Raw genomic sequence first — 27,860 nt, 5'->3', positions numbered from 1 at the left:
GGGAGGGCCCGGGTGGGACCTGGCAGGGCTGGGGGTACAAATTGGGCCGGGCAGGTGGAGGGGAAGCATTTGCCATCTGCTGGGAGCGGTGTGGGACGCGGAGGTTCTTTTTCTGTGGGTGGCTCAGGGGTGATACCTGCCAACATGGTAAGCATGGTAAGACCACGGGCACGGAGGCCCACTTAGAGCCGGCGCCCAGGATGGTTGGAGCTGGCCCTCCTCCCAGGATGCCGAACGGGACCGCGGAATGTGCACAGATGCCGAGATGGACTGGTCGGTCGAGTGTCCGATGGGACAAGCCGGGACCGGGGCCCAGGCCAGCACAAACGTGGTGACAGCTGCCAGGACACAAGCAGTGCTCTGGGAGAGCGGCTCTGTGTGAGGCCGGGGGGCACCATGACCCTTTGGCCGAGGCTGCTGGGGCGACTGGAGGGCGAGGGGGTAGGGCCGGGGCAGGGCGGGGGCACTGTGGGGAGATGACCCTGCTCGGCTGGGGGTGGCTTCTGCTGCTTTGGCCGAAGCGTTCAGGAGAGGATTCGGGTGGAGAAGGCAGAGCCGACGCTCCCGGGGACGCTGGGTGAGGAGGGACAAGAGGCTGCGAAAGGAAGGGGCCGGCTGCAGAGAAAGCGGAGCCACGGGTCACGAGGCGCAAGGACTGCTCAGGCATCTCGGGGTCCCAAGAGCCGGCTCGAAGGAGTAACCCGATCCGGAGGCTGACAGGTGCAGGTCCGGCTGGCAGGCCGCCTGCAGCGGGCCATAGAAGGAGCTCCTGGCGGCTCCAGCGCCGCTAAGAATAGTGCTGTCTCAGGAAGCATCTTTGGTTTGGCCAGCTGCTGCAGGCTGGCGGAACCGAGAAAGTGGCCGGCCCCACGAGCCAGCAGGGCGAGGCTGGTGCCAGCTGCCCTGGAGGAGGAGGAGGAGGAGGATGCAGCTCTCAGTCAGGCGGGCTTTGAGGCTACCCCAGGAGCTCTTCCAGCCTGGGGGCTCTGGGACCTCGAATTAGGGCTCCTTCTGGGACCGTGGCTGTGCCCCTGAAGAAACATGGGAAGAGATAATGGGGCCTCTCCCTCCCTCCCGTGCCCTCCTCTGGCAGCCCTTCCCTGCAGCGGACCTGCTCCCTGGGGGGGCGCTTCTTCCCTTTGAGCTACGGAGCAAAGGAGGGGCACGGCGTCGCGGTCCTCTTCTGGGGAAGCTCCGGTGGTGAGGAGCCCTCTGAGCCCAAAGCCTTGGCTGCCACTGAAACAGGAGATTTGGGGGTGGCTGGAAGGCGGAGGAGCTGTGAACGGCCCTGGGAGTCAGGCTGGGTGGGGCGGGGTGGGGCGGGTCGGGGGGCAACCGGTTTCCCCTGGGCAGGCCCCAGCCAGGCCCCCTTCTGGGCTCTTGGTCACCGATTTGTTTGCCTTGCAGACGGACCAGCAGGCTGAGGCCCGGTCCTACCTCAGCGAGGAGATGATTGCTGGTGAGTGTGAAGGACGTTGCAGGGCAGGACAGCTGTGGAAACACCAGGGTGGACTTGAGGTTGGCCACCGCTGGGCTTCCGGGTGGGGGGGGAAGCTCCTGTGCTGGCAACCTGACTTGCCAGTCCTTCAGGGCCCAGGAGAGGTGGAAGGCTCTGTGTGCACTGAGTGGCCTGGGAGGCAGTTCTAGATTATGCTGGCACCATGGCTGTGGGGACGCCAGGAGCCCCTGAACCCCAGTGACTGGTAGGGGCAGCCTAGCACCTCCTTAACCTCTTGGCTTGGTGCCGGCCCAATGCCCATTTTGACAATGGGGAGACTGGTGGAGCAAGAGCCCGGCTCTGGCCTCGCTAAGCCGCGCTGTCTCCCCCACAGAGTTCAAGGCTGCCTTTGACATGTTTGATGCTGACGGGGGTGGTGACATCAGCACCAAGGAGCTGGGGACTGTCATGAGGATGTTGGGACAAGCGCCCACCAAGGAGGAGTTGGACGCCATCATAGAGGAGGTGGACGAGGATGGTGAGATGGCGCAGAAGCTGGGAGGGGGGAGAGGAGCCGGGGTTGGGGGGCTGGGGAGACCACCGCTGACTCCGGGCTGGAACACTCCCTGCAGGCAGCGGAACCATCGACTTTGAAGAGTTCCTGGTGATGATGGTGCGGCAGATGAAGGAGGATGCCAAGGGCAAGACCGAGGAGGAGCTGGCCGAGTGCTTCCGCATCTTCGACAGGTGGGGCTGGGTTCCTGGGCCCAGAGCCGGAGGTTCTGCTGGGACAGGCTTGGCCTTGGGGGACCGCGCGTGTTTCCAGCCAAGCATCGTGGCCCCGAGGTTCCCGTGAACCTCCACATCCTGAGTCCCAAAATGGAGCCTCTTCAGCAGATCGCCCCTCATCTAAAGTTAGAACGAGGCCCGGCTGCATTTATTCGTTCATTCATTTGGTTGGCTCAGTACAAGCCTTTGGGCCTTCAAGGTGGCTAACGGCATTTAAAAACAAGACAGAATGTAAAAAGGTAAACACGCGGGGTAAAAGTTAACAGTTGCATTGAAATAATCTAAGAATGGAAAATCAGTTTTCCTTCCAAGACGGCCTGGCGAAGGGGACAGTGGCAAAGTCAGGAATTGAAGAGGGGGGGCGCGGTCCCAGAGTCTGCAGAAGCATACTTTCCTAGAGGCTGAGTGGTCTTCTCTAGCAGATCCTGTACTGAACAGGGGCTAAAGGACCTCTGGGGTCCCCTCCTACTCCAGAGCATTCTATGATTCTGCATGCAGAGGCCTCTTGGCTGGGCTCCCTCCTGCCCTCCCAGCTACTCCTTAGCTAGTATGGCAGGTCACTGCTTACCTGCTGGGCCTTGCCCCTCCAGGGAAGACTTGCAACTCTTCAGACATTCATTCAAGCCCAATCACCTCACGGATGGACTACTGCAATGAACGCTACATAGAGCTGCCCTTGAAGACCACTCAGAAGCTACAGCTGGTCCAGAATGCGCGGGCAGTGATGGTTGCACCACGTTGCAGCCACGTCTTGCGGCTGCTCCACAAAGTGCATAGTTGCCGGTTGGCTTCTGGGTGCAATTCAAGGAACTGGTTACCACCTGTATAGGTAGTCCTTCTTTAGCAACCACAATTGGGACCAACAATTTGGTCATTAAGTGAAGCGGTTACGAAGTGACTGTGCTTACAATCTTCCTTCAGCTTTCCTTTGCTTTCCAGACCTGTGAAGGTTGTAAATGCAAGGACTGGTTGCAAAGTTACTTTTTCATCGCTGTCATAACTGTGAACGGTCACTAAAGGAGTCAGTTGCTAAACAAGGACTACCTATACAGCCCTTCACAGTGCAGGGCCTGGCTACTTGAGGGCCTGCCCCTCTCCAAGTTTCTGCTTCACAGGGAGATCAGGCAGAGTGGGTGCGCTTCAGGTCCCTTTGATTGAACAGTGTCATCTATTGGGAACTAGATGGTGCACCTTCTCTGTCACGGTACCTGCTCTCCAGAATAGCATCTCCCCAGCAAGCTTCTAAAAATCTGGCTGTTTTCTTCAATGTGCTGGATTGCTGTTCATGGACGTACACATCTTTTTTCTTTCCTTTTATTGCTCCCTGCATTGGGAGATGTTGGCCACTCAGTTGCTGGAAGTCAGGCAGCCTCTCAATCCACCACACCAAACCACCAGCCCTTTTGGCCACCCTGCCATGGTCCCTGCCTCTGAAGGCCGACACCTTTTGTGTCCTGGCACCTTGATCCAGTTGGTGCTGAGGCCGCGGAGGAGGGGGACCCGGGGGCTTTCCGAGTCCTAGGCTGGCCTTGCGGTGCTCAACAGAACAGGGTGTGCCCTCTGTGCCGCTGTGCCAGCTCAGCTCAACCGGCAGCTAACTGCGCGGGGATGTTTGCAGGATGGCCTTCCGGGCTCACATTCCTTCCCCCTGCCAGGAATGCCGATGGTTTCCTGGATGCCGATGAGCTGGTTGAGATCTTTCGGGCCTCTGGAGAGCATGTCACGGAAGACGAGATCCAGGAGCTCATGAGGGACGGAGACAAAAACAACGATGGGCGGATCGACTTTGATGGTGAGCAGCCCAGATGGCTGGAGCTTCTTGGGGGCTGAGCTGACCCGCGGTGGCTTCCCTCCCCACCATCCCCTCAGAGAGAAAGGGCTGTTCCCAGCTCCTAACACAACCTTCCCCCCTCCTGGGGTTTGGGACCGTAGGGGCTGAGCCCCACTGCCAGCGTCCCCCCTGGGGAGCAGGGCCCACAAGCAGTCCAGGCAGGCTGCGTGCGAGGGGGGTGCCAGCAGGTTGGGGGGCGCTGGGTGGCCCTTGGTGGACTGGCTGCCATCTTCGGCTTTGGATCACGTCTGGGAGGCGGTGCTCTGCTGCCCACCGGTGCTGGGGGCTGATCCAGCTGCCATCCCCATCTCCCCCCAGAGTTCCTGAAGATGATGGAGGGTGTGCAGTAAAGCGCTGAGACATTCCTGCAAGGCCGCCGGGTGGGCAGCTCCCCACAGCCCAGTCTGCCTCCAGCCCAGCCGAGCTCACAAGCCCCCCACTCCTGCGCCAGCTTGCTCTGCACAGCCCAGAGACGCCTCTTCAGCTCAGTTCTGGATGCCATCGCCCCAACGCTGTGAAACCCTGTTTTTGACAATGACACCTCAATAAAGAGCAACGGACTGGAAGCAGTGGGGGTGCAGGGCTGAGTTTGGTTGCGGAAGCATCGTCCCTCGGTCCCATCCCCCAGGGGCCGCCCGGCTGGGAGGAGGGGAAATAGGCAGGAGGCCCCCCCATCAGCCCCCCTGGCTTGACTTCGGTCCTCCAGCAACCCTTTCTGTCCTCCTGAAACCTCACGATGCCTTTGCATGAGTGGACCCCATCGTGCAAAGCGGGGGAGGGGGCACCCTTTGACAGCCAGGGGCACCCTTACACTCTGGGGGAATTGAGGGCCGTGGAGGGGGACGGGTGGGTGTTCTGGGAGGAGTAGGAGTTGCTGGCCCGCTTGGCTGTGGGCTCAGCGTTTGTGACTCCAGGCCCTGTGCTTTGGGGCTTAGCACATTGTGCAATTAGGCGTCACTTTATGAAAACAAACATGTTTATTTATACATTAACACTGGGAAAAAAGCCAAATAAACTTTAAAACAATCTATAATACAACAGGGGTTGACGTACAGGAAATACAAGGATAAAACAGAAAAGGGAGAAGACGTACTCCCCGCCCCCGGGAGGGCATCAAGTATCCTGGCTCTTCGTGTGTCTTGCGTAGGACTCGCGGAGGTATTTTCTGTAGGCTGCGCGAAGAGACAACACGAGCGGATTCAGGGCGGGGGCGGAGCAGGCTCCAGCCGAGGCGGCTGGGGGACAGCGGCAACCTCTCTGTTGCAGCTTTGTTTTGGTTTCGCATTTAGGAAAAGGGCTGGAGGCAAATTCAGCCAAGCCTTTTCTGGGGATCAAATCCTCCCCCCACCGGAAGAATTTCCAGACTGGCCAAAGGTGCGAGGGGGTGACGTTTCTTTTGCGTAATTCTGTGCGTGCTGCCCTGTGGCCATGGGACCCTCAAGGCGCAGCCATAGAAACGTGAAAGCCAGGGAAGGAACGCAAACGCGAATTAGGGTGATTCCCTCCACGTTCAGACAAGAAAGGTCCAGGTCCTCACGAAGGCATCCCAAAATGTAAAAAAGGACCCTCCAACCGAAGTCGCATCTGGGGCCTCTCCCCTCAATGCTTCTGAGGGTTCCCTTCCCTCAAAAATCACCCTCAGAGACACTCACCCGCTTGGTTCTTCCAGAGCTCGGCAGCCTCTGTGTTCAAAGGGCTCTCAACGTTTGGCTCTGGAAGCAGCAAAGGAGGCATCAGAACGCGCTTTGAGAACAGAGCAGCCTCCCGCCTCCCTGGGACTGGGAGCTCTGCTCTGCCCAGGGTAGGGTCTTCGCCCAGGGAAGCCACAGGCTCAGTTGCGCGATTCTTCTGCACAGGACCCAGGATCCCTTGGGCCTCCCCAGGCAAGGGGCATCCTGGGGTGGCACCCCCCCTCCATCGCCGCTTCTTCTCGGGGTGCACCTCAGATGCTTCTGTGGGAGCTCCACAGCTGGCGGGGGGGAATGAGGCAGTGGGAAGAGACAGGGAGTGCACCCCCTGAGGGGTGGGGGACTTTTAGGTGGGGCACACGTGTAGGGGATTTCTTTGGGGACAGAAAGGCAGCAGAGCCGCAGCTGCAGTCGGGCCCAAAACTCAATGTTGGGAAGCTCCCTTGTCCCGGTGCCCGCTGATTCTGGGGCCCGGGGGCTCTTTCACCTCACCTCCCAGCAGACTCTGGATGGAGAGCAGGATGGTTCGGACATCATACAGAGCCGACCACTTGTCTTTGAGGATGTCCAAGCAGATGTTCCCCTGCAGGTCCACGTTAGGGTGGTAGCAGGGGGTGAGGAATTTGACGCTGGGGGCATTGTAGGGGTACCCACTGGGGAACTCCAAGGACAACTTGTACCTCAGGTCCTCGTACACCTGCATTTGCAGGGGGGGGGACAGGAGAGAAGGAAAGGATCAGGTGTGGCATCGTGGACGTCAGACACACTCCTCGGTCCCCTTTCCCTGCGTGGCCCCCGGGTTCAGGCAGTTTCCTGCACAGCCTACCTTTTGGCTGAAGGAAAACTTCTGACCTGCCCAATATTCCCGTTTGCGAGCACCACCCTGGTTTCTTTGGGGTGTCCTGCTTTGCAGCTGTAGGCAACCCCCTCCCCCGGCACCCAGAGAGAGCTCTTGCCGGCCGAAGGAAGGTGGCACTGAAGAGGCTCCTCTGCCCCAGCAGCTCCTGATGGCTCAGACCCCAACGGGCTCCACGCTGGCACGGCTCCCAGACTCATCTCAACTCCTTGCACGCGTCCGGGTGACAGGGGCACGGAAGCGCTCGGCTCGCCGGTGTCTCTACAGAGCGCTGGGTTCCCGCCTCCGAGGGCCACTCCCCCTCGGCCCACTCACCGTCCCAGCCACTCCGTTGATGGTCCCGATCCACTTGAAGAGATTGTCCGACTCCGGGAAGGCCGAGATGCCGCTGGCTCCGGACACCTGCGGGGAAGGCAACGCGGTCAGAGGCGCCGGGACGACTCGGCTCCGGGGCGCCCAGCCCAGCCCGGCCCGGCCCGGCCCGGCCCGGCCCAGCCCAGCCCAGCCCGGCCCGACGCGGGCCTCACCATCAGCGCCATCAGCTCCTGCTGCAGCCTGCGGGCGGAGAAAGAGAGGAGGTTAGCCAGGGCGCGCCACCCCGACCCGGCCAGACCGCGAAAGCAGCTCCGCGCGTGCCGCGGGAGCCGGCCGCGCTCGGCCCACCTGCTGCGGACGGAGCCGCGCGCGGCGCCCCCGCCGGGCTCGGCCGCCTTGCTGGGGGCGCGGGCGGCGCCGGGGTCGGCGTTCTGCGAGGCCATGGCGGGCGCGGGGGGGGGGGGGAAGCGCTGCGCTGCGCTGCGCTGCGCGGCCGCGTCTCGCCCTCCGAGGCTCTTGCCCCGCGCGGCCCGCTGCGCGAGTTTGAATGTTGCAAGGCTCCGGCGGCGCAGCCAATCGCGGCCCGCGCGCGTTCGATCTGGCCAATGGCGTCGCGCGCGCGCCGGGATTGGCCGCGCCGGGAGCGCTCGTCCGGAAGGAGTGGGCGGGGCGTCCCGGAGGGGGCGCCGCGCGGGTGGCCGGGGCTGGACCGCCGCCGGACGGGGCGGGCTCCGCAAGACGCCGTTCCCCCGCGGCGGCTCCCCGGCTCTGCCCTGCCCGGGCGGCGGCGTCACCTGAAGGCGGCCGGCAGCCCCTCCCGGCGCAGCTCCGTGCCGTTTTGCGGAGGGCGGCTCCGCGGCCGGGGTCTGCGGCCCCCGGGCCTCCTCCCCGGAGCCGCGAGAGAGGCCGGAGGCGGAGCGGGGCGCGGCCGGACTTCGCTCCCCTCCCCTCCCCGCCGGCGCGCCTGCCCGCCTCGCTCCGCCCGGGGCTTCTCCTTTCGCCCCCCCCCCCGCGTTCTTCAAAAACGGGTGACGGTCCGCTGCGGGGGAGGCTGGGCCGCCCCCCTCCAGCTGACTGTCTTCACGGGACCCCAGTTGCAACACGCATCCGCAACACACGTGCTTTCCCACTTGACCACGCTCGCTTTGAATCCCAAGTATCTTTTCTGAGATTCATATCCTGCCACCGTCCCATGACTCTCCACGGGAAGGGGGGGGGATAAGAACATCCGCGTAGGATGAAAACACAAACTACCTAAAACATAAAAATAATTAACCACACACACCATAACTCTGAAAGGGACGGCCCAAGAGGGGAACCACCTCTGGAAGGGGCAACCTGCTCCCTGCAGGGGAAGCCTTCCAGCTTCGCTCCCTGGGACCACAAGGAGCTTCCCCCTCGGTGCTCGCAGGCGGGAGGAAGCAGCCCTGCGGGTATCCGGGTGCCAGGCCGCAAGGGGCCTTCAGGGGTTAGAACGGCCCTTTACGCTGTGCCTGGAACAATCTGAAATCACCCGCCACGAACCCACCCCTTCACAGGGAGCACCAGCCCACCCGGGGATCACACTCTGTCTTGCTTGGGTTCAACTTCAGCCTGTTCCCTCCCTCGAAGCCCCTGGCAGTCTCTAGGCACCTGGGCAGAACATCGTCTCCCCACCAGCCCAGGGTGGGGATGCATAATTGGGTGGCATCTGCACACCCCAATCAGCTGATGACCTCCTCCAGCAGTTTCATATGGGCGTGATACAGCAGGGGAGAGAGAAGCTGCCACCGCTGCTCCCTGCGGATTGGGGCCCCCGGGCCTACCTCTCATGCCCCACCACCGCAGGCCGGCACTGTCCCTGAGGAAGGGCAGAAGCGCTGCCTCCTGCCTTCCGCGTTCTCCATGCTACCGAATGGGTGCAGGTGCCAGAGCAAGCCTTGACTTCTTCTGAGTTTACTGGGTGAGCCACCATGGCTGGGTTCATACAACCAGCTAAGCAAAAAAGGCAGACGCACACGAGAACCCAGCTATTGCCAGGCCTTTGCTGGCAAGGGTGGGCCAAGGCATAGGCTTTGCCTTTCATTTAGGTGCTGCGTACCTCCCGCCCCTGAAGCCTGGAAGGACCGCTCTGAGGACAGCAGGCGTGTGCGCTGCAGCTGCCCACAAAGGCCTTTGGGGGTGAGGGCTCGTGGTACCCTTCTGCTGGACAGCCAAGGAGCCCCCGCTGCCCTTCCCTGCCCTGCTTGCCAGCTGCTTCCCACCCCTGGCTCGGCCTTTCAAGCAGCAAAGCAGGTTCAAGCAGATGCCTTTATTTTTCTCCTGCTCTAAACCGTCCTACAAGTAAACACAAGACTCCGAGTACAAAATCAGGGAGGAGGGAGGCGTGCAGTGGGATCCTGTGCTGGAAAAGGGCCGAGGGGAGGTTGCCTCCCCCCACACCGACCTTCCCAGAGGCAGCCCTGCAGCCTGTCCCCGCAAACGAGGGGTAGGCCACGCCAGGGGCCCCGGCTGAGCCCGATCTAAGTTTCACGTGTGCCCTCTGGCAGGGCGGGTGGCGGCTGCTGCGACAGCTGCTGCTCCCCTTCGCTGCGGAGGGTCTTCATGTACCGCTGCATCTTCACAATCATCCAGGAAGGAATGGTGAAGGGCTTCAGCTCGTCCAGCTTCAGGTCCTGGGAACTCCTGTGAAGGGGGGGAAGCAGGACAAGAAGGCTGGGGCTCTTCAGAGGGCGTGGGAACCGACCAGGTGCTTTGCCCTGCCCCGCCCCCACGGAAATGGGCTCAGCTCCCCCGCCTTGCCTGGGGCTCACCTGTACTCGTCACTGGCAGCCAGGTCCTGGATATCCTCCTCCAGCAGGAGATAGGCCTGCGCAGGGAGACGCAAAGGCATCAGGAGCGCCAAGCGACATCCAGCCTCTCCCGGCTGCGGCAGAACGCTGGGAAGAAGCCCATCCCTCGACAGGGCTCCACTGGCCCTGTGCAACGGTCCAAGAGCAAAGGGCCGGGCGGAAGAAGCCGTCCGCCCCTTCCTGCTTCCTCCCCTCCCCACCATTGCCCCCCACTGACCATTTTCCCTCCAGTGGCCCTCATGTACTGCTCCTGCGCCAGCCAGTGCTTGTCTTGCGGGTCTGCTGCATACTGGGAAAGAGAGGGAGGCAGAAGTGAGGAAGCAGCAGCAGCAGCAGCAGCAGCCGCCGCCCCGATCCCCGGTGGCACTCAGGGTCGGGCTGGGGGCTCGGGGCAACGCCAGGGGAGTTTGAGCAGGGGCTGGAGGGAGGGGGAGGAAAAATTGGCCAAGAAGAAAATGCAACCCTTGGCATGATTTAGCCAAGCAGGTGGATGCTCGCAAGTCAGGACAGACATCTGCAGAGAATCCATGGGGCAAAAAAAAGAAAGGAATGCTGATGAAGCAAAGTCACCCTGTCACTGAATAAGAATAATCAGTTGCCAACTGATCTTCTCTCACCATGATCTGATGAACCACGGCATTCTTGCTGAAAGCAGTTGGCAGGGATACTCCTTGGTACGTTGGTAAATTAAGCAGTGCCCCCCCATCTCAGATTTCCTAGCCACGAGCTACCAATCTCCATGCTGCTCTCACTTGCCGTGAGAGTGGTCCCACGTATGGAGGCGGGGAGAGGAAGATTCCCCGCCCCGGTAAAGAAACGTGACTGACCTTAAACAAGTGGGGGTGCTTGATGTAGAGTCTGCCTCTGGTTCCTCCCATTCCAAGGGCTCTGAATCCAGAACATGAATTCTGGTTAGAAGTCTGCAATGGTTGAGGGGCAACCCCAACCCCCCTTTGAAGAAATATTAATATTTAGTTTGGCTCACAATTCTCCCTTACTTGTTTGCTCTTGACCCAAGAACAAAACTCGTGGTCTCCGTGAGGCGCAAGGGATCCCACTGCAAGGCAAGAAGCGGCGAGCAGTGAGGGATGTGAGTCGATGGCAGGAGCTCTGCTGAAAAGCCCCTGGAACTGGAACTGACCAAGGGGCCCCTCGGTCCTCTCCTGACAGCTCCCCGGTCAGTGGCCAGCCCCGTGGCTCAGCCTTGGGAAGGCTGGCTCCCCACTGCCCCCTTCCCCAGGGATGGCTTTGCAAATTGGAAGGGGACTCTGTGCACAGCGTACCTTGGGACCATCCCTCTGCACTGGTTCACAAGACTTGGTCTTCCCCCTGAAAGCAGAGAGGATGATCTTGGGGGGCTGCTGAGTCAGCAACAGCCAAACATTGTGCACTTGTCCTTCCAGGGGAGAACTTTTGTTGCTCCCCCCACCCCAATGCCGTAACAGGCTAAGAAGTGTGCCAGGCTCCAGTCTTGGCTGCGCCTTCCATCCCTCCTCAGAGAAGGAAGCCCCCCTCCTTCCTGGCTCACTCTTGCCATCATGGCTGGGTGGTTTGGCCAGAGGGTGTCCCAGGTTTCACTGGGGAAGGGGGTGAGTGCAGGCCAGAGCAGACCTCCCAGGCCGTCTGGGAACCCTACTCACGTGCTGACGCCTAAGGCACCCCGATCCCCAGGCTGGCTCTGTCCTGGAGGCCTCCCCTTTCTCTGCCAAGGAGAAGAGCCCTCCATCAACGTCTCCTGGTTGCACAAAAGAGCACCGAGTGCATTCTGCCAGGGACTCCCCCAGCGGCCTACCTTTCTGGGGATGGGGCTTCCCTGTTGGCTTACTTCGTCCTCCAAGGGCCTTGCCCGCTGCACAGAGAGAAAGAAAGCGGTCCCTGGAGAGCAAGAACTGCCCATGTAGCCACAGGCTTCTCACAGCAAGGAGGGGAAGGGACCCTCCACGCTCTCCTCTGCTCCTGCGCCCAGCTTTCTGCGATTACCTTCACTGCCGGCACTTCATGGGGGACTCTTGCAACAGGCCTCTTTCCATCACAGAACAGAAGCTTGGCCTGCAAGGAGAGGATGGTCAGACTGGCATCAGGAGAGTTGGTCGATTTCCCCGAAACCCTGACACTTGTGGCTGGTGATTCCAGAAATGCCTTGCCAGCCACAGCCATTCCAGAAAGGGCTGTGCAGGTGTAGCGAGTCTCTCCTTTTGCTAGCTGGAACAGCTCAGAGATGCACTTTTGGCAGCCACACTCGTGTGGGGCCATGTGCTGATACCTAGGGCTCTCGCTGGGCCTTTTCCCAAGGAAGTCAGAAAGAGTTACGGTGGCGTTCCACTCGGCAGCAAAAGCAGAGCCAGGGCCCTCCTTTCACCCTGCTGCGGCTGCCCACCTCCCCCCCCCAGCGCTCAAGTGCGGCAGTTCCTCCGCTCCACCGGGGCTGCTGCCGCGACCCCCGCCCACCTGCTCCAGGCAGCTGCGACAGGTCTCCTGGATGAGCTGCTCCGTGTCCACGTCCTCGCCGACGTTCTCTCGCACGTTCCCTGCCGCCTTTTGGAAAAACTTGAGAAGAGGAACGGCCCTCTCAGAATCTGGGGGCTCCGTGACACCGAGGACAAAACCGGTCCCTCTCTTGAAGGACGGATGTACTTACCGATGAGACTTACGTGGCTGCCCGTCCTACGAAGCGCAGCTCTGAGTGGGTCACCCCCAAACCTGGCGCCTCCCCAGCATGCCCAACGGCGCAATCCCGGGCTTCCACCCGGGGCACCGGTCGCCTGGAGGGGGGGGGTCGCTGCCACCTGGGGAGGCCGGCACCCCTGCAGCTGCCCCACAGGGCTACAGGCCGCTTCCTCCGCCGCCGGCCCCGGCCCCGGCGCCTACCTTCATGTATTTGCTGAAGACGGCCTGGATCTCCTCGTTGATGCTGGGCTGCAGAACGGCTCGCAGCAGGTCCATGGAGACCACCGGATCTGTGAAGCTGCACCAGGAGACCATCTGTGCGACCCGCAGCAGCCCGACCCCACCGCCGCCCTGCCGGAGCCGCCTCCCCCTGGGGGCCCGGGGCCCCGGGGCGGGGCGTACCTGCTCATCATCTGCGAGCGCCGCCCGCGCCGCTGCACCAGCCGGTGCTTGATCATGATGTTCCAGGGGCTCTGCGGGGGGGGGGAGCAGGGTCAGAGGCGCCGCGCCGCCAGCCCCGAAGCCCGCCCCGCCCCACCTCGCCCCCCTCCCCCGCCGGCCCCGCCCTCACCGCGGCGCCCGCGCCCCCCGCCGGCTCCCCCTCGCCCGCCGCCTCCTCGTCCTCCGGCTCCTCGTCCTGCGCCGGCGGCGGCTCGACCTCCCGGGCGGCCCCCATGGTCCGCCGAGAGTTCCGGGCCGCGGGCGCACCTCCACGACGTCATCGCCGCGCGACAGCCGGACCCGGAAGCGGCGCGTGTTGCCCGGCAACGGCGGGCCGCGGCCCCGACGCCGAACGAGCGGGCGGGGCTCGCGCGGCCCCTCGGAGGGGCGCGGGGGTCCCCCTCGGGAGGCGCTTTCGCGGGGCGCCTCCGGGCCCCCTGGACGCGGGAGACGCCCGGGCGCGGGGGCCGCCGCTTGGCCGGGACGTCGGAGGGGCGGCGGCTTCAGCGGGGCGGGGGCGGGGCCGGGCCGGGCTGGGCCCGCCGCCTGCCGCTCCCTCTGCTGCTCGGGGAGTCGCGGGCGGGGCGGGCCCCGGGGGCCCCCGCCTGCGTCCCGGCCGGGGTCTCGCGGGGACGCCGCCGCGGCCGGCGCGACCCGAGGAGGGGCGGCTCGCGGCGCTGGGGCGGCCGCGGCAGGTCCCGGGGGCCCCGGCCCGGCGAGGGGCCTTCACTGGGATGCAAGGCGGCGTCCCCGAGGCCCGGGCCGCGCGAGGGGGCCCCTCCAGAACGGGTCCTCGGCGTGGGTGGGCTTTCCCGAGGGAGGGGGACCCCGGGGTTGGAGCGGCCTCGGGGCCTCCTGGCGCAGCCCCTGCGCGAGGCCGCGGGCGGCCCGGTCGTTGCTCAGGACCTGCAGCGGCGGAGCAGCCCGCTGTGCCCGCCGCTGCCCGTCCTCGCGGTCGGAGCTCCCTCTGAGGAGCTCCTCGCCCTGCCCTCAGTCGGCGCCCCCCCGCCGGCCTCGTCTCCTCTCGGCTAAGCTGCGCGTGCCCAGCGCCTGCAGCATCCTGAGAGCATTTAGCCGCCGGGCCCCTTGTCGTCTCCGTGGCTCTCCCTTGCGTTCGGCGTGGGGTCCGGGTGTCTCGGCGAGGCTGCTGCTGCTGCTGCTGCTGCTGCTGCTCACGGGGAACGGGCAGGACCGCAGCACCTGGGCACGGGCATCTCTGCATTAATGGGAGAGCTGGACTGGGCAGCGGTTTCAGGGGTGCGCGTGTGGGAGGGAGGGGGAGAGAAGTGGGACGTCCGTGGGCAGAAGACGCTGCTCCGATCATTCCTTGCTGGATCAAGCAGGATTGCACAGTACATCCTCCTTTGGAAGCACCCGCTTGGAAGGCCGTCCCTGCGTTCTGGAGAAAGGACTGGAACCGGCGCATTGCGTGAAGCTACGCATGGCAGCTTTGATTAAATCCGATAGAAGCAGCATTTGTTGTGTTCAGCCGCCCAGAGTTGTGCTCTAAGATGGGCGGCCGTGCGAATCTATAATAAAATAAAATAACAACACACAATACTTCTTCACACAATTTCCACAAAGTCTCCCTCCCAACTAATGTCATACCGAGGCGTGTGATCTCTCTCTGGACCTCATAGTAGAAGATGACCTTAGGATGGGGTGGAATCCAGATAAAAAGTGCTTGTGGGTGACTCCACGCAGGCCAACTGGGATGGGGAAATGTAGGTTGACCAACGTGGAGAGTGTCAAGTTGGGGAATGCTGGCCTGAATGACCGCACCCTGGAGCATCAGGTTAGTTGGGTGGGAGTCTGCCTGGCACTCAAAGCTGTGTGCCGCCCAGGGCCTGGCGCAAGATACCTACATGCTGGAATTATTGTACCCAGTGATTTCAAAGCCATCAATTTAAGGGACAGGAAGATGAGAAAGGGCCCAGCAGGCATGGTGGATTTTGAGTGTAAAATAGATGGGAGGGCTGGCAAAAGAAGTTGAAAGGGAGAGGCAGGGGCAGGATGGCGATATCAAGTATTATTGAACATCGCAATAGTCATTATGGGGGGGGGCTGTTGTGATGCTGTATCTGGCGGAGCTCTTCAGTCTGCCTCCCTCCCTCCCTCCCTCTCTCCCTCCCTCCCAGTGTGAATCTTCCTTCTCATCCTTCTTTGAAGCAAGAGAAACATAAAGAATTAGGAACTGAGGCAGAGTTAGAATCAATTCTATTTCAGTCCAAGCAGAAACAGCTTCTGGTTCTTCTGGGTAGAAAGTACGTCTTGGCTCCCAGGTGACTTTCTCTACCGTTTTATCCACTGGGATAATACGCAGCCATAGAAGGGGTGTTAGGAGGATGTGGGAGACCTCTGGGCTGCTGGATGAACAGCAAAGGGAATTGCCAGGAAGCTCTCAGGCCTTGTGATGAAGATAGCTTGCCTCAATGAGAGAGGCTCCCTTCTACTTGTTGTTAATAAAGCTCAGGCACAAGGCTCCCAAGATGCACGTGGGCTTCTGCAAGCCTTCCCGGCCCCGTGGCCTCTCTCAGTGCTTCCCGTGCTCTGAGCAACATTTGCAAAATTGCAGATGTGGTTAAAAGGCAGGAGCCACCAAAGTCATTACCAAGGAAGGTCCAAGAACCTTGGCGTGTAAATGTGGTTTATCTCTATGTGTCTATTGATGGCTGATGTGTCTGAATGCCAAGGTTCCAGGAATTCCCCAACATTTTTGGATTTAGCTTGCTCTAGGGTGCTCAGAGTTTCCCAGCTGAAACTATGGTTGGGTCTGTTCATGTGTTGTGAGATTAAGGAATTTTCATCGTATCTTCTGACTGCTAGTTGTGTTGTCTTCTGTTGGAACTTTGTGATTATTATACAGGTAGTCCTCAACTTATGACCACAATAGGGACCAGAAAATTAGTTAAGCAGTGCAGTTGTTAAGCGAGGCATCACATGACCGCACCCGATTTTGCAATATTTTTTGCGGTGGTCATTAAGCAAATCACTGCAGTCATTAAGTGAATTATGTGGTTGTTAAGTGAATCATGTGGCCATTAAGTGAATCACACAGTTCCCCATTGATTTTGCTTGTTGGAAGCTGGCTGGGAAGGTGATCATGTGACCCCGGGATGCTGCAACCATTGTAAACATATGCCAGTTGCCAAGCGCCCAAAATCTGATCACATGGCCGTGGGGACGCTTCAATGGTCATAAGCGTGAGGACTAGTTTCACCAAAGTCACTTTTTCCAGCACTGTTGTAACTTTGAATGGTTGCTAAACGAATGGTCATAAGTCAAGGACTACCTGTAATGTGGGAATCAGCAAGTGGTACAAACCAGGCCCTCCCATGAAGTCATAGTCACATTTGTTTGGCCAAGCACACTTGGGGAATGCAGTCACTGAGATTTATTGAATATATTGTGTGAACCATCTAAAGAAGAGGTAGAGTCCTTGGTGCTCTCTGTGCTTAGTTGTTTCCTTGCAGACGTTTCCTTACCCAACCAGGTAACAACATCTGTGCTAGTGAGTGTGGCGTTTGCTTCCTGTTTCTGTACAGTACTGTAGCTTGCTGGGCCAGTGTTGGTGGGGTGTGGTTTTCTCCTTGGTAGTTCTTTGGTTAGGGTATTGTTTTGTGCTTGATAGTTTGTCTGCTTGATTGAGCAAACCCCACAATTCAACCCTGAGCCACAGAGATTCTCTTCTACTGGAAAGAAGGGGTGTAATCCTGATCTCTCCAGCCGTGTTTCCTCCCTTTGCAACATTCCCCCCTCCATGTCACCTTGAGCAACAACGCATGCTAGTCACTGTTGCTGACCATCGTGAAAGGCCGCTTGAATTTCACTGGTTGGGCTGGGAGGGACCAGGAGGCCACGTGGGCAAAACTCTCATGGAAACACTGGTCCAGAGTTTGCAGATGAGCTAGTGGCCACAATGGCCCAGGAACACTCAGTTCTCCATTGGCCCCAGTCTGCAAAGCAGAGCCAAGAACATGAACAAGACTGGGGTCGCTGGGAGTGGGGAGCTGAAGAGATGAGACACCTGCCTGGCAGAGGAAAGGGAGGCCTCTGGGTTTCTCTTCCCAGAATGTGCTCTGCGGATTGCAAGCTTGCGGGTTCCAGAGAAGCATGAGATCCAGTCTTCTGATGAATGCTGCTATAGAGAGAGATCATGGCCAGCAAAGCAAGAAGAGAGTTTGTTGTTCAAGGTGGGCAACCCGGAACAACCAGAAGGTCTCATTGAAAGTCAGGATACAGGCAAAGGCAAGAACAGATGAACAAAAAATGGGGGTGAGCCAGCAATGCAGAACAAGAATAGGAGCAGATGGACAGGGCTGGGTCCTGGAGTGGCTGAGCAAAGACAGCTGATTCCCTTATCCAGGTAGGAGAATGTGGAGGAGACCCCAGTACAGTTCAGTCACCTTACTGGTGCAGACCTTCAGGTCTATGAGATCAAGTCTCCTAAAGGCATTGCGCTGCACAAATTCTTGCACGTGACATCACAAGCATCCTGGGACTGGAGGTGCAACACAGGTCTTGTTCCTGGGTCATCTCAGCACTCGTCCTGTCTGGCTGAAGAGGTTCTCCTAGAGGAGCTCACTCAGGTATACGGACAGCCCCTCAACTGCCTCCCTCGAGCCGCGTTCATCCTTCTACAAGTCGTCTCTTTTCATAGGCAGCCCTGCAGGAGAAACAGGTGACTCTTGCCACGGAAACCAGTTCTGCCAGCTGATCCCTGTTGCTGTCTCCACAAGGCTGGTAAAGATTGTTACTACCTGGCTGCTTCTTCCTGTTCTTGTAAGTCATGACATGACATGTGGATAGTTACCATGCTCAGGTAAGTAATTTCCCAATTACTTAAGATTACTGTTCCATTAAAGACACAATTGCATATTAATGATGGTGTTCTGCTACATGCTGGGAAATGCCAGAGACTAGTCAACCTTTGTGAATGGTGTCTGCCCAGGCTAAAGTTTTGTTCCATATATAGTACACATCAAGGAGAACCTACCTGGGGGAGTGGACATCCTCTTATGATATGGCTAACCCTTATAGCCCAGATCTAGAGCTGCTCTAGTCCTTGCTGGCTTCTCCTGTCTCTGCCAAGTGGGAGATGAGCAAGCAAGTTCTGTGGATTCAGGAGAAGGCAAGGACCTGTCTTCTCCCAGCCTTCCCTCCCTCTTTCCCAAACCAGGGCCAAGGGAGACGTCTGTAACGATCAGAAGTAGCTGCTGTGGAATGCAGATTGGCTGGCTGCCGATGTTCTGAGTTCACTCTTCTATGTTCAGAAATCTCTGGAATCTCATAGCTTTTCCACGGGGCCAACAATGGGGCATCCCAAGAGAATGAAGCTATAAAGGGCCTGGAGGTGGCCCAGAAAAACTCTGGGTCTGAACAATGGCAGTTCCTTTCCACCTATGAAAGTCCAGTCTGGAGGTGATGAAATCCTAGGACAGCCAACTGGCAGAACCAACTTTGGAGGAAAAAACCCCCAATCTGGAACAGAGCAGGAAACTGCTTGAAGTCGAAAAACTCACAACTGTTGGCAAGTCACCATCTCATGGTCACTTACACCCTAGTCACCTCCCGATTGGATTATTACAGTGCACTCTATATGGGGCTGCCCTTGAAGACCATTGGGGAGTTTCAGTTCGTCCTGAATGGGTCATTATGGGCACAGCTCGTTATGCCCATGCGACACCACTACACAAGCTGCACTGGCTCCCAATATGTTGCCAGGTGAGGTTCAAAATGCTGCTTGTCACCTTGAAAGCCCTACATGGCACAAGGCTGCTCATGGACTGCCTGTTCCCAAGAGGATCTACCTGCCCCACGCATCCCCATAGGGTCCCTTCTTTTAAGTGTTGCCATCTTATGGGACCCGGGGGCAGGGGGGCTTTGCAGGACTTGGGAGCAAGAAAACAAAGAGGAGGAGGAGGAGGAGGAGGAGGAGAATGTTTGTCAGGTGAAAGAGGGGCAGATGCCCACAAGCTCCTGGCACTGCAGGGTGTCCGTCGCTCCCTCTGCCCCCCCCAACTCAACGTTCACCCACCGAGTCAGGAATGCAGCGAAGGAGCTATGAGCTGGGCTGCCTGCAGGGACCCTGTAAAGGCTGTGAGTGTTCACACAACACAAGGAGCCATAGGCTGGCCAACCACAGCTTAGCTTAATGTGTTGTGCAGTCCCAGCCAGTCTGGCTAGTTTCTGGTCCGCTGTGCCATGTAAGCCCAATAAAGCAGGTTAACTGATAAACTAGGGTTCAGTTATCTATGGGCAAGAATATGGTGTTATTTTGGGTGCTGGGTCACTCCAGATAAAGGGAGTGGAAACAGACTGCCTCCCGGAGTCGTGGGTGCTCCACCACTGGGTTTCAGGGCAGCCCTTTGTCTGGGAAGGACTGAGGATTCTTGCCCTGGGCAGGGGGTTGGACCAGAAGGCTTCCAAGGTCCCTCCAACCCTAGGAGTCTAGGATTCTAAGAGGTGTCCCACCCAAGGCATCACAAGGGCTAGACCCATTTTCTGGCCCAGCCCCGTCCTTGGTGGTCTGAGTGTTGTTGTCCAGTAGGTCAGCCCGGCCAGGAAGTGAATGCTGCCCTCCCAAGGTGATTCCCAACCCTTGGATTGTATGATTCTAAGGAATCAGCCCACAGAAGGGAAGATCTAGTCTCCCTTGCCCCGAGGGCACAGCTTGGCTGGAGCCTGACATAAACTCAGCTTGCGGTCACTCACTCCCACACACACCGCCTGTTGAGGCATGTGGATCTCCCAAGCCCCCTTGCCTTCTGCCTGGGTTTTCCAGATGCGAGTGGCTAGAGCAGGGGAGACATACAGCCCTGGTTGACAGCTGGGAAATAATTAGGAAGACACACAGTCCCCTAACACAGAACGCTGAGGCACATCGATTCTTTGGAATACACAGAGAATTTAATGAATTTAAGGTGGTAGCGAAACTTTACTGCCTACAATATACATTTGCTCTTTCTCTCTCATGCATATGCACTCATCCCCTCCTACCCACGTCCTCAACTAGGCCGCCAGGCACCGGCTAGAGGGGTGTGCTCCGGGACCCCTTTTAGTTCGCAAAGTGCTTGCTTTGTGAATTCACAAGTCTGGCAGCTGTGGATGGGATTAGTGGGGAGGGGGTTTCCGCGTGCTCAGTGCCTGGCCTCCTCTGCTTGCTTCTGGTGATGTTTCTCCTTTGGTCCTTAAGAACATCAACCTCCCTGAAGGGACCTCTTGGACAAGGTTCCTGGCTTTCGCCCGCTCTCCTTACACGCCTGCTTCATCTTCAGCCGAGTCTCCCAGAGCCAGCAGTCCAGAGGGATGACTTTTGGTGTGGGAGCAGTCTGACCAACAAAGAGTTCCCTAGAGGGCTCCGGGCTTACTGGTGGTCTACTTGATCAGCTTCGTAACTTCCTCTGTGAAGCAGGGATTTGATCTTCTCCGAGAAACCTCCAGTTTGAGGATCCTATGATTCTAAGGCTGCTCACTGCATCTCCAGGACAAACGCCGGCGATCCCAGAGTCAGGACAGCCAGGAGGTTGCTTGCTGGCAGGAGTGGTCTTTCGCCTCCAGCCAGGCCCAGGCTACGCTTCTGACCCCACGTCTGAGCCCAGAAGGCCTCTGCTGCTGGAAGTGACGCTCAGGTGGCAGGAGCTGGGAGACAAGGGCATCTTAATACATTATTTAAATTTAGAGGCCCCCTGCGGAGATGACTGGGCGGCCTCCTGTCCTTCAGATGCTGCAGTCCCTGCGGGTCTCTTGCTCTGGGAGCTTCTCTGAGCTGAAAGCCAGGACCTGAGCAGGACAGATGGACACGGAACGAAAGCGTGTCAAAGTCTGAGTGTGTTCGCCTGTGATCACGTGTAATTATACCAAGCCATGAATAAACATGTCTGATTATGGGAGGCTGCAGGGAGGGGAACAGCAGAGCTTGCAGAACCAGCATGGGTGACTCCGTGCAAGACAAGCCACCACACACGTTAGGAGCAGGTGGGGGCCACTGCCGTAGGAAGGAGTGAAACCAGGGATGTGTCGGGATCAGAATCCTCAGGGGTTTCTAAGAGTGACCCAAACCTCTCTGCCAAAACTGTACGGCTGTCAGGTTTGGCAGAGGGACTTTCCCGGCCACCTGATCCTGAGAAGCCCTAAGCAGACACGTTGCCTGGGCAATGGTGGGAAGAACCGCTGGGATCTTCAGGACCCTCCCCACAGCGGTCCCTTAGGTCCAGCTCTGCCCCTCAAGGCTTCGGTTGATCCGGACTTGTCCCCGTGTTAGATCTTTAACGCTGCTCCTTCTGCTCCTGTGTAGGAGGTCTGTGGTGGCTTTCGGGAAGGCAATCAGCCGCTTAATAAGAGGCCTTGACAAGCTACCACAAAAGCTACTTCCTTCACTCCCAAACGGCCCCACCCAGGTGGTGGTTTATAGCCCGGGATAAACTTGCTCTGGGCACTCGGAGCCACCTCTTGACGCTGCGATGAAGCCAGGGCACCTCTTGCTGCTCGTGGGGTCCGTGGCCCTCTGGATGGGGCTGCCGGCTGCACCACCCCGAGGTGAGCACAGGCTGACGCCGAGCAGGATTGCAGGTGGCCTTCTCCCCCTTACTGAAGGAAGCCGCTTGCCCGGAGCAGGAGCAGGCGTGCCGTTTGGGTCGCTCGCGCGCATGGGAGGGGGGTGGGGAGTGGGGAGGAAGAGGAGGAGGAGGAGGAGGAGGAGGAGGAAGCTCAGCCCCTGTGCCCAGAAAGCCAGTTGGCAGAGGCGCTGCGGGCCTTGCTCTCGGGAGAGGCCCCAGGGCTGGGCAGTCAGCAGAGGCTGAGTGGGGAAGACCTTTCAGCGGAAGACCCTCCTGGCCCTTGTCACGGGCCTCTCAGGCACCTTCCTGCGCACTTACCCAGGCGCTTCGTCCAGCCTGCGGGCTGAACAGTCCAGCTGAAACGGCTGCTTTCGGCTTTCTCTACCGGCTCTCGGCATTACCAGGGCTACCCCATGGGCAATACACATGCCATTCTCTGTGGCAAGCAGATCTGCCAGTCCGCTGCTGCTGCTGCTGCTGCTGCTGTTCCCTGAAGCTGGCAAGGCAGCTTGCCACCTGCCTCTGCAATGTGGGGGTTATCCTGCCCAGAGTCGGTTGCTCAATTCATTCGCGTGCTTGCCCCAGTAATGGTGTGGCTGGTCAGATGGCCTCTTGGGGCTGTCCGTGGCATCCTCTGCCCCGGGAGCAGGCGGGTGGCTTTGGGAGATGGGCTGAGAGGCCCCCCAGGGCAGGCCTGGGGGCTGGGCTCTCCAGTGATTCTGCCTCCTGGAGGGAATGCCAGGGTGTGGTGCCACAGCCCCTTTCCCCTTCTCAGGCCAGCTGTTCACAGTGCCCGACCTCCTCCTGGACGCTCCTGAGGCCCCGAAGCTCAGCCAGACACTCCGTATGAGCTGGGAAGCATGGGGCTCCCTGGGGAGGGGGGCAGTGGACGGATGCCACTAGGGCCACAATAAGAAACTCCAGTCCTCCCTCGGTTGGCCCTGAGCGCTCCTGGGCTTCCCCCTTCCTGGAGGTTACGGGGCTTCCAGGGGCCCCCTTGGGCTTCGAGGCGCCTCCAGGAACGCATCGAAGGAGGGCAGCAGCGGGTGGGCCAAGCCCTCCTCTGCCGAGGCGTCTCCTGGCAGACTGCGGGGCCCGGCCTTTGTGGGAAAGAATGCCAGCAGGCGGCGTGGCGGTTGGGCGGGCTGAGTTTGGCCTGGTTTGCGCGGCAGAGCTGAGCAGTCCCTGCGCCGCATTTCTGATGACTAATCGTTCGTTTCCTCCTGAGGATTTCCACATCGATCTCAGAGTTTTTCTCCACACCTGTAAGAGCTGGGTGGTGCTCAGCTCCACAGAGGGTGTCCTCCTCCTCCTCCATCATACTTCATATGCAAATAGAAATACACTTCACAAATTCCAGGGACTATTGGGTTTTGCACAGAAGCAAAAGGAGGAATATAAAGAAAATACCAAACTTTCAGGGCAAATAACAATTGTTTGCAATTGTTACAATTACACAGCTCATAAATTATATTAAATTTATATGCTGCTTGTCTGGGGGAGATAGGTGGCATAGAAATTACTTAAATAAATAAATAAATAAATAGCAAGCTCTGCTGAATTATAAAGGATATTAAAGAATTACTTTCTGCCTTCCGTGCTGAAATTTTACCCCCTTAATTTCAGAAGCCAGGGAAGGGAACACCCCAAAATGGCAGGGGGCTGGTGAGAGCCCAGCCCATCTCATGAAGAAGCCAGGCTCTCGCCTGGGGGCTGCGGGAGCCAAGACCACCGGCTGCCTCAGGCGGCCCTCTCAGGTTTCCAGCTGATGCAGGCAGCTGGGTCCACTGCTGTGTGAGGAGGGTCTAGGGGCCCTTTCGCCGGGGACGCGCCCAGGCCCTTGCTTGGAGGAGGCTCCCCAGACGGAGAAGGGCCTCCCTCCTCTCCGGGGGAACTGCCTGGAATGAGGGGCCTGTGGACTGGGCTTCAGTGGGACCCCGAAGCAGCCCAGGGGACCAGCCACCCACCTCCAGGCCCAGGTCTCCCCCCCGCACTCCTGGATCCCGAGGCATGGCGTAAGGCAACCTCTCCGAAGGAGCACCGGAATGAGGCTGACTGACGCCATTTGCCTTCTCTCTCCCTTCTCTAGAGACTCCCAGACAGCCGCCCCTTTCCCCCAGCAGTGCCCCTGGGGCGCCCCCCCAGAACCAGGCCTCACGGGAGGAGAAGGCACAGCTGGCGCGCGTAGTGGCTGGAGAGGCCGAGGTGGCACCGAAGAGCTCTTTGCCCCGGGGGGGCCAAAGTGGGGGGAAGGGGGAACGGGTTGCTGACGAGCCACAGCCTGGCAAGGGAGGCAGCCTTCCCCCAAAGGTGGCAGGTCTGGCCCCCCCCGGAAAGCACATCTGTAAAAAGAAGCCGTGGCTGGAAAGACCGTCTGTGAATAACACGGAAGTTGCCCCTCCTGAGGGACCCAGACCAGCTGAAAAGCCCCTGGTGGCATCTGAGAGAGACCCTTCCCTGGGCACGAGGCCTCAGCTGGGAGGGGGGCTCGTCTCCAGGGAGACGCTGTTGCCTGGTGGGAAAGTCCCCTTGAAGGAGAAGCCCAGGTGCGTTGACAGGCCCAAGTTGGCTTCCAAGCCAGCATTTCCCAATCTGGAACTCTTCCCCGATAGAGAGGCCGCATCTGGCGGTAAGGCAAACACTAGCGAAAAGACTGCTCCTAACACCCAACATGACAAGCCCACATCTGGTACGTGGAAGCCAACCTCAACAGAAAGGCCGATTCCTGGCCCTGCACACACAATCCAGGACAAGCCCCTCCCCAGTGACAAGCCAAGATTGGATGGAAAGCCAGCTTTGGCTGCTGGGCATGTGGCCCACGTGATCCCCACATCTGGAGAGAAGCCAGCTTCTCATAGTGGACCCATGGCCCATGACAAACCCATACCTGGTGAAAAACCAACATCTGGAGAGAAGCCATCTCCCCATATGGGACATGAAAAACATACACCTGGTGACAAGCCAACTTCCTCTGAAAAGCCAGAACATGGTGAGAAACCTGCAGCTGAGAAGGAGTCTAAACCTGAGAAAGAAGCTGATGATAGCAATAAAGCTGAGGATGAGGAGGAAGATGATCTTTTTGATGAAGATGATGAGAAGGAGGAGGCTAAAGACCATGAAGAAGGCACCTCTGACATCTCAGAAGGAAATAAGGATGGCGACGATTATGCCTTTGACAAGGAACTAGATTATGGATTAAACCAATCCCCCTACAACGCCTATTCCTATCATGATGCCTGGAGTGATGGTGACGCCTAAGATGCAAATCTTCGCTTGATGGAAGAAATGGGGGCTCTTCCCGAGGCTGGGGATGCCTCCAGTGACCGGAAGCCAATGTTTGATGTGTGGGGAGACCCTGTGGGAGGATCAAGGCCATAATGGCAGGCCTAGAAGTGCTTGGGAGGAAGGAAATACAGGGAAGGTGGATTTGAAGCACAACCTTGGAGTGAAGCATTAATTTTTAAACGTTTTAATTTCAGTTTAATTTTAATTTGGGGCCAGGGCAGGCCCCAGTCTGTGGCACAAAGCGCTTGAGCTTGCCAGGAGCTTTTGTCGCCACAGAGCTTCCTCTTTGACCAGGACCTGCCCGTTTCCCCCAAGGCTGATCCAGCTGCTTCCAGACGCTGAGCACTGCCTAATATTGATCTCTTCCTCCTCATGGATCGACACGGATGTCTTGTTTTTGATGTGCTTTGGAAAAAAGAGCCCTTCGTGTTTTGGGGCAGATTTTCTACACCCTAAAAGCCTTGCACTGCAACCACTAGGCAGTACTACAGAATGTGGCTTGACTGACCTGGATGCATATTGTACAGTATAAAATTAGCCACCCGCTGAGACAAAGGCTGTGATATCTCCCTCGATGTTTGCTCTCTGCCTGTGCTCCTCCAGAAGCAGGCCCAGTTCTGTGACCCGGGCTGTGTGGCAGAAGCGCAGTGGGCTCGCTGGCGGGCTCCGCCGCTGCTTCTTGCCCCCGGAAGGACAGAGGTGACCACAGGCTCGCGATGGCTCTTGGCGGTGGGTCGGTTCGGTCTGCAGTCTCGTCTTCAGAAGGGCTGAGGCCGGCGTCCCGCAGCGATAGCTGCTTGCTTCAGGCTTGGACTTTCCTCCCCCCCGCCCCACCGCCTGATTTCTGTATAAATAGCTGGTGAAAGTTCTGGAGAACACGAAACACTCCTCCTCGTTTGGACCTAATAAAAGTATTGTGCTGGAGCAGATTTTGGCTTTTTTCTTCCCCAGGGGCCATCGTGGCTCTACTGCTGTGTTTTATGTGACTGGGAAAATGCAGGGGAAATTCTCAGCTCCCGCTTATGTAGTAATGCGCTGCAGGCAACGTTCCCGGAGGATGTGCGCTCCAGCATGGCAGGGTTTAGTTTTCAGTGAACTTTCACGCTGCTGCATGATCGGCATCTCCGGGTGGCGCTCAGGCACCTCAAACCCGTTCCACGAAGAAACCTGCAAGCCTCTCAAAGGGGCTTATGCGCGCCCAGGTCTAGCCCTGTTCCTGAAGCTCGTGGCCTTGCTCAGGGACCCTCCCTGGCCAGGGCTGCTTTCAGCCGCTGAGCCGCTGGGGGAGGCAGCCCTCTCAAGCCATCCCGCCCCCATCCTCTGAGCCCCCAGGAAAGGAACTTGAAGAGCTCCTGAGGTTCTTCCGACCAAGCGTCCTCCCGTAGAACTGCACAGCAGCGTGCAGCCAGTCTCCGTCCTGGTCCAGCACCAGTCCCCTTCCTTCAGTTCTGCTGGGCCTACTCGGCCTTCGGGACATCTTGTGCAGTGTGCTGCTTCCCTTTGGCCCCAGCAGAAGGACCAGTCCTTCACCCTTGAAGCTCCACGCCCTTTCAGCTTTGCACTCAGCTTAAACAATGGACTGAGCAGTGTGTTGCTGCAAAAAGGGGTGCGAAGCAAGCTTTGCTGAGGGACTCTGCCATGGCACTTCTCTAAGGCCACCAGTCCGAGAGGGCGTGGTGGTGCCTCTTGGGGTAGAAGAGAGGGGTGGCGGGAGGATCTGGCTGGGGCGATTGCTGGTGATGCGGTATTAGCCAAGCATGGAGACCTGGAACGGTGCCTTTTTGACGTTGCACCTTGAGGCTGGGGGAATGGAGTTCCTTTGCAAAGCCAAATGCAGGCCACGTCAAGATAGCTCTGGTGGCGTTTCTGAGGACTTTCAGATCAGCTGCCCAGAAGAGGAGAACTTAAGACCAGACTTAACGCTTCCCCTCAGACCATTTCTCCAGGGTAAGTTTCTGTGCCTAGGCAGATTTCCTGCCTTCCTCCTCGCGCTAGAATTCAAGCTGGCTATACAGGATTCTCCCAAATCCAACCATCAGCGTTAAACACTCCCTTCTGGCTCCTGTTTCTCATGCAGGAGAGAGAATCCGCACACTGAAAGGGGCCCAGGAGGCCATCCGGTCCACCCCCTTGGATTGTTCAGCAATCCAGGTTAAAGCATTCCCGAACTGCCTCTGCTTGAACACATCCAGGGAAAGGAGCCCACCACGCTGCTGGATGGCCGTTGGCTCCGTGGAGGAACTGCGCTGTTAGAAAGTTCTTCGTGGCATCCATGCAGAATCGGCCCGCCTGGAACTAAAGCCCCCTTTCCCCTTCCCTGAGCTTTGGAACGAGAGATGACTTGGCCTTGGTGTGGGACATCCTCTTAGGTCCCTTCTCCTCACCCAGTTGTTTTTCCCAAGGCCAAACAAGCCCACTTCCTTCGGTCTTTCTTCAAAGCGTTTAGTTCTAGTCCTCCTCATTATGGCTGGTGTGGGTCTTCCGGGCTGTGTGGCCGTGTTCTTGAAGTTTTGTTTCCTAACGTTTCGCCAGCACCTGTGACCGGCATCTTCAGAGTGCGGGAGTGCTCCTGTCTGTGCTCCCGTACTCTGAAGATGCCGGTCACAGGTGCTGGCGAAACGTTAGGAAACAAAACTTCAAGAACACGGCCACACAGCCCGGAAGACCCACACCAGCCATCGTATGCCGGCCGTGAAAGCCTTCGACAATACCTCATTATCCTTCTCTGAAGCTGCTCTGGTTTGTTTCAACCCTGAAACTGTGGTCAGAAATGGACACAAATACGTTGTGCAATCAACTTTTTCATGCTTCAGTCCAAGCCTGCAAAAAGCATGTTGCTGCTTTAAGAAATCCATTCTTTAAGGTTACTGCCACTCTTAATGAAGCAGCCCTGTTTTTAGGCTCCTGCAGGAGTCTGGACGAGAGGGGATCGCGTTTTGCACAGCGCCAGAGCCCTGCTTCCACATCATGTTCAAAGCATGCACAGCCCTGCTGGTGCCGTCTGTAGATCTGAGACCCATTTCCTCCCCCTCTTCTAAGCCATTAATAGAAATATTGAAGAACAGGGGCCCCAGGATGGACCTTGTGGCACCCACTTGATCTGGCACAGCCGAGAGGTGTTCTTGGTGTATGAGCCAGCTCTGTATCCACTGAATTGTTGT

General features: G+C 58.5%; 4 protein-coding genes across 7 annotated transcripts; 2 read left to right on the top strand and 2 right to left on the bottom strand.

Annotated features, from left to right (window-relative positions):
* The first annotated feature begins 91 nt into the window (after nt 1-91).
* Nucleotides 92-4,710, top strand: TNNC2 (troponin C2, fast skeletal type). 3 transcript variants are annotated; one of them, XM_088154499.1, is made up of 6 exons: nt 92-156; nt 1,408-1,459; nt 1,833-1,976; nt 2,071-2,185; nt 3,883-4,019; nt 4,377-4,710. In XM_088154499.1, the coding sequence occupies exons 1-6, from the start codon at nt 145-147 to the stop codon at nt 4,406-4,408; spliced, it is 492 nt and encodes a 163-aa protein (XP_088010625.1). In that variant the 5' UTR covers nt 92-144; the 3' UTR covers nt 4,409-4,710. The 3 variants fall into 3 exon arrangements, with proteins under 3 accessions (XP_088010625.1, XP_088010627.1, XP_088010626.1); XM_088154501.1 differs by lacking the exon at nt 92-156 and adding an exon at nt 598-720 and having other exon boundaries at nt 4,377-4,709; XM_088154500.1 differs by lacking the exon at nt 92-156 and adding an exon at nt 619-1,200 and having other exon boundaries at nt 4,377-4,708.
* A 349-nt stretch (nt 4,711-5,059) lies between these two features.
* On the bottom strand, nt 5,060-7,702 carry UBE2C (ubiquitin conjugating enzyme E2 C). 2 transcript variants are annotated; one of them, XM_088154496.1, is made up of 6 exons: nt 7,266-7,702; nt 7,130-7,157; nt 6,918-7,004; nt 6,239-6,443; nt 5,711-5,770; nt 5,060-5,230 (listed from the first exon to the last, which is right to left on the bottom strand). In XM_088154496.1, exons 1-6 carry the CDS (start codon nt 7,358-7,360, stop codon nt 5,172-5,174), a joined length of 534 nt encoding a protein of 177 aa, XP_088010622.1. In that variant the 5' UTR covers nt 7,361-7,702; the 3' UTR covers nt 5,060-5,171. The 2 variants fall into 2 exon arrangements, with proteins under 2 accessions (XP_088010622.1, XP_088010621.1); XM_088154495.1 differs by having other exon boundaries at nt 7,130-7,496.
* A 1,490-nt stretch (nt 7,703-9,192) lies between these two features.
* On the bottom strand, nt 9,193-13,145 carry DNTTIP1 (deoxynucleotidyltransferase terminal interacting protein 1). Its single transcript, XM_088154485.1, has 13 exons — nt 12,987-13,145; nt 12,818-12,888; nt 12,617-12,713; nt 12,197-12,295; nt 11,729-11,797; nt 11,541-11,597; nt 11,389-11,450; nt 11,032-11,077; nt 10,747-10,805; nt 10,576-10,636; nt 9,966-10,037; nt 9,710-9,765; nt 9,193-9,581 (listed from the first exon to the last, which is right to left on the bottom strand). The coding sequence occupies exons 1-13, from the start codon at nt 13,089-13,091 to the stop codon at nt 9,419-9,421; spliced, it is 1,017 nt and encodes a 338-aa protein (XP_088010611.1). The 5' UTR covers nt 13,092-13,145; the 3' UTR covers nt 9,193-9,418.
* An 8,173-nt stretch (nt 13,146-21,318) lies between these two features.
* LOC148214314 (uncharacterized) lies at nt 21,319-24,826 on the top strand. The gene is given in 3 exon segments (XM_088154472.1): nt 21,319-21,394; nt 23,504-23,904; nt 23,950-24,826. Coding segments are annotated over 3 exon segments (1,320 nt in total). The 3' UTR covers nt 24,793-24,826.
* The last annotated feature ends 3,034 nt before the right edge of the window (nt 24,827-27,860 follow it).

The sequence above is a fragment of the Python bivittatus genome, unplaced genomic scaffold, assembly GCF_059951505.1.
Source record: "Python bivittatus isolate LINGU-HERP-01145 unplaced genomic scaffold, Pbiv_v1 ctg000700_np1212, whole genome shotgun sequence".
NCBI classification, from domain to species: domain Eukaryota; kingdom Metazoa; phylum Chordata; class Lepidosauria; order Squamata; family Pythonidae; genus Python; species Python bivittatus.
This window is presented reverse-complemented; position numbering and strand designations above follow the sequence as displayed.

Excerpts from the sequence above, each read along its gene's own strand:
- TNNC2 (XM_088154499.1), top strand. Across the intron at positions 1,460-1,832 it reads CAGCGAGGAGATGATTGCTG|AGTTCAAGGCTGCCTTTGAC; the intron begins GTGAGTGTGAAG and ends TCTCCCCCACAG. Across the intron at positions 4,020-4,376 it reads TGGGCGGATCGACTTTGATG|AGTTCCTGAAGATGATGGAG; the intron begins GTGAGCAGCCCA and ends ATCTCCCCCCAG.
- UBE2C (XM_088154495.1), bottom strand. The coding sequence starts at position 7,360 with ATGGCCTCGCAGAACGCCGACCCCGGCGCCGCCCGCGCCCCCAGCAAG. Across the intron at positions 6,444-6,917 it reads TCAACGGAGTGGCTGGGACG|GTGTACGAGGACCTGAGGTA; the intron begins GTGAGTGGGCCG and ends CTGCAAATGCAG. Across the intron at positions 5,771-6,238 it reads CATCCAGAGTCTGCTGGGAG|AGCCAAACGTTGAGAGCCCT; the intron begins GTGAGGTGAAAG and ends TGCTGCTTCCAG.
- DNTTIP1 (XM_088154485.1), bottom strand. The coding sequence starts at position 13,091 with ATGGGGGCCGCCCGGGAGGTCGAGCCGCCGCCGGCGCAGGACGAGGAG. Across the intron at positions 12,714-12,817 it reads CGCTCGCAGATGATGAGCAG|CTTCACAGATCCGGTGGTCT; the intron begins GTACGCCCCGCC and ends CTCCTGGTGCAG. Across the intron at positions 11,798-12,196 it reads GTCGCAGCTGCCTGGAGCAG|GCCAAGCTTCTGTTCTGTGA; the intron begins GTGGGCGGGGGT and ends CTCTCCTTGCAG.